General features: G+C 40.2%; 1 protein-coding gene across 4 annotated transcripts in view; it reads right to left on the reverse strand.

Annotated features, from left to right (window-relative positions):
• The window catches only part of scrn2 (secernin 2), a 14,460-nt gene extending 13,448 nt beyond the window's left edge, over nucleotides 1-1,012 (reverse strand). Inside the window, exons 1-2 of one of the 4 annotated variants that reach the window (XM_027286487.1) lie at nucleotides 753-963; nucleotides 404-500 (exon numbers count right to left, since the gene is read on the reverse strand). In XM_027286487.1, coding sequence (XP_027142288.1) covers nucleotides 404-500; nucleotides 753-759 — 104 coding nt within the window. In that variant the 5' untranslated portion in view covers nucleotides 760-963. Of the gene's footprint in view, nucleotides 1-48; nucleotides 172-252; nucleotides 501-752 lie in introns of those variants that run through there. The other 3 variants (XM_010732645.3, XM_027286503.1, XM_010732646.3) reach the window with 3 other exon arrangements.
• Nucleotides 1,013-1,984: the final 972 nt, after the last annotated feature.

Here is a 1,984-nt window from a genome sequence, read left to right on the forward strand (position 1 = left end):
AAAAAAAAAAAAAAGTGCGCCGATGATCGCAAATGTGTGTGTGCGGACCTTGGTGTGAGATCAGTGTTTGTTCACAGACATAAGGCCTGGCGGAGCTCGCTGTCACTCCCCGTGTCTTTCCGGAGAGGCGACGCGCCTGTCGCTTCGTGTCATTCCGCCCTGATCGTGGGGGTGTTTGAGCAAAAAGGGCGAACTTAACACTCTGCAAACTAGAGCTAGTGTGCGAATGCTGCTGTAGAAAAAGATGTTTACCTTTTTGCTTTTTGTTTTTGTTTTAGTCAATGGTGAGAGCGGATCGGCCGGCTGGGAGAAGGCAGGTTTGTAGATACCGGGCCACGTGACCGAGAAATCCAAAGGTATGTACTTAAAGGTCTCGTCTCGTCTGGCCACAAGCACAGCTCACCGTCTCACACAGGCGTCCAGTCCACACCTGTGAAAAGCTGCACAGCAGGCCTTTGTGATGATGTAGCTCTTCATCATGTGAGTCTGCCTCCTCTTCACTGCGAAAAAAAAAAAAAAGAAAAATCACATTCAATCCAGTGTTATCACTAAGAAGTTAACCATAAATAAAAATCCTTATTTTGCTTTATTTCTGCCCTTTCAACACATCCACGCACTGTATATAAAAAATGAGAGCGTATAAAACTGTAATTATATGCAAATTATTTGTTTCGACATAGTCGCTGATTATCAGCTTCGCTCAAACTCATGAGTTCATGTCTGTGTGACTCAAAATGGACAAAACGTCTTACCTGGCATTCACTAAAGTAAACAAGCGAACATTTTCATAAGAAACGCTGCTAAAACTCTGTCTGCTCTGCTGTCATCTTTTACACATCACTTTGCTCGTTGTATGATGTGTTTTGTAGATCTGGAGTGAACTTTCCAGAGTTTGAAAAATAAACAAATAAATCAGAACCCTGATGATGTCATTGGGGTTATGATTGTATGGAGTTGCATTATGGGAAATGTAGGATCCCATGTTTAAGGAGCTTGACTCACACTAAAGTCTAGAATATCTCTGCTTCTTCAGGTTTGACCATTCTTTTTAAAAATCTGTCTCTTTGGAGGAAGTAAAACCACTAAATTACTGGACTTATACCTTCTCTTTTCCTTTCATTCATGGGTCAGTGTTAAGGTGTATATTCCTGTTTATTTGGTGATAAGTTTGGCACGTGTATGCTGGTATCTATCTCTGTCTTACTGAATAACATTTTATTCATTCTTCTCTATAATTGCTTTATTAATTTTGTTGGATTTAGTGGCATCAAGTGGTGAGGTTGAAGATTCCCACCAGCTGAACACCCCTCAACTCACCAACCCCCTCAAAGCAGTAAACACTAGGCAATGGCAGTAAAACCCGAAAAGCCCTTTCTAGAGCCAGTCTTTAGTTTGATCATTTTAAGCTAATGTAGAAATATGTTGATTCAACAACAGCGGACTCTGTAGATCTCTGTAGATATAAAGGGCTCATTATAAGGTGACATTCATTCATGTCATTTTTAGAACATTAAAGGCTAATGAAAACGTACTTCTGAATATTATATTCCATTTTTACCAACAGTCCCCTACATGTTACACACTGGAGCACACACACTTCATGTACTAGTAATGATAATCCTTTAGAATTTAGAGAATCAAATGTAGGAGTAAACACTAGGAGTGCTCCGGCAGTTCATCTGGTTGAGCTTGTATGATCTATATATATCTATCTGGCTTAGTTCACGTTGCAGCAGAGTTCAATTCCAGCCTCTCTCCTTTACCTTTGCTGTATCTTTCAGCTGTCACTGTCTAAATAAAGCAGAAACGCAAAAAGGTATGAGCTAACAGTCCATTGTAGAGTCTTATTGAGCAAACTTAAATGACAAAGCAAGTGAGTGATTCATAACCTGGCAACAGTTCTTAAAAATGGCTTGCAAGTGATTTACAAAGCATCAGCAAAAAGGCATTAGCTGCCATTAATAAAGCCCTTAGTGTGGGGCTC

The sequence above is a fragment of the Larimichthys crocea genome, chromosome I, assembly GCF_000972845.2.
Source record: "Larimichthys crocea isolate SSNF chromosome I, L_crocea_2.0, whole genome shotgun sequence".
In the NCBI taxonomy this organism is placed as follows: domain Eukaryota; kingdom Metazoa; phylum Chordata; class Actinopteri; family Sciaenidae; genus Larimichthys; species Larimichthys crocea.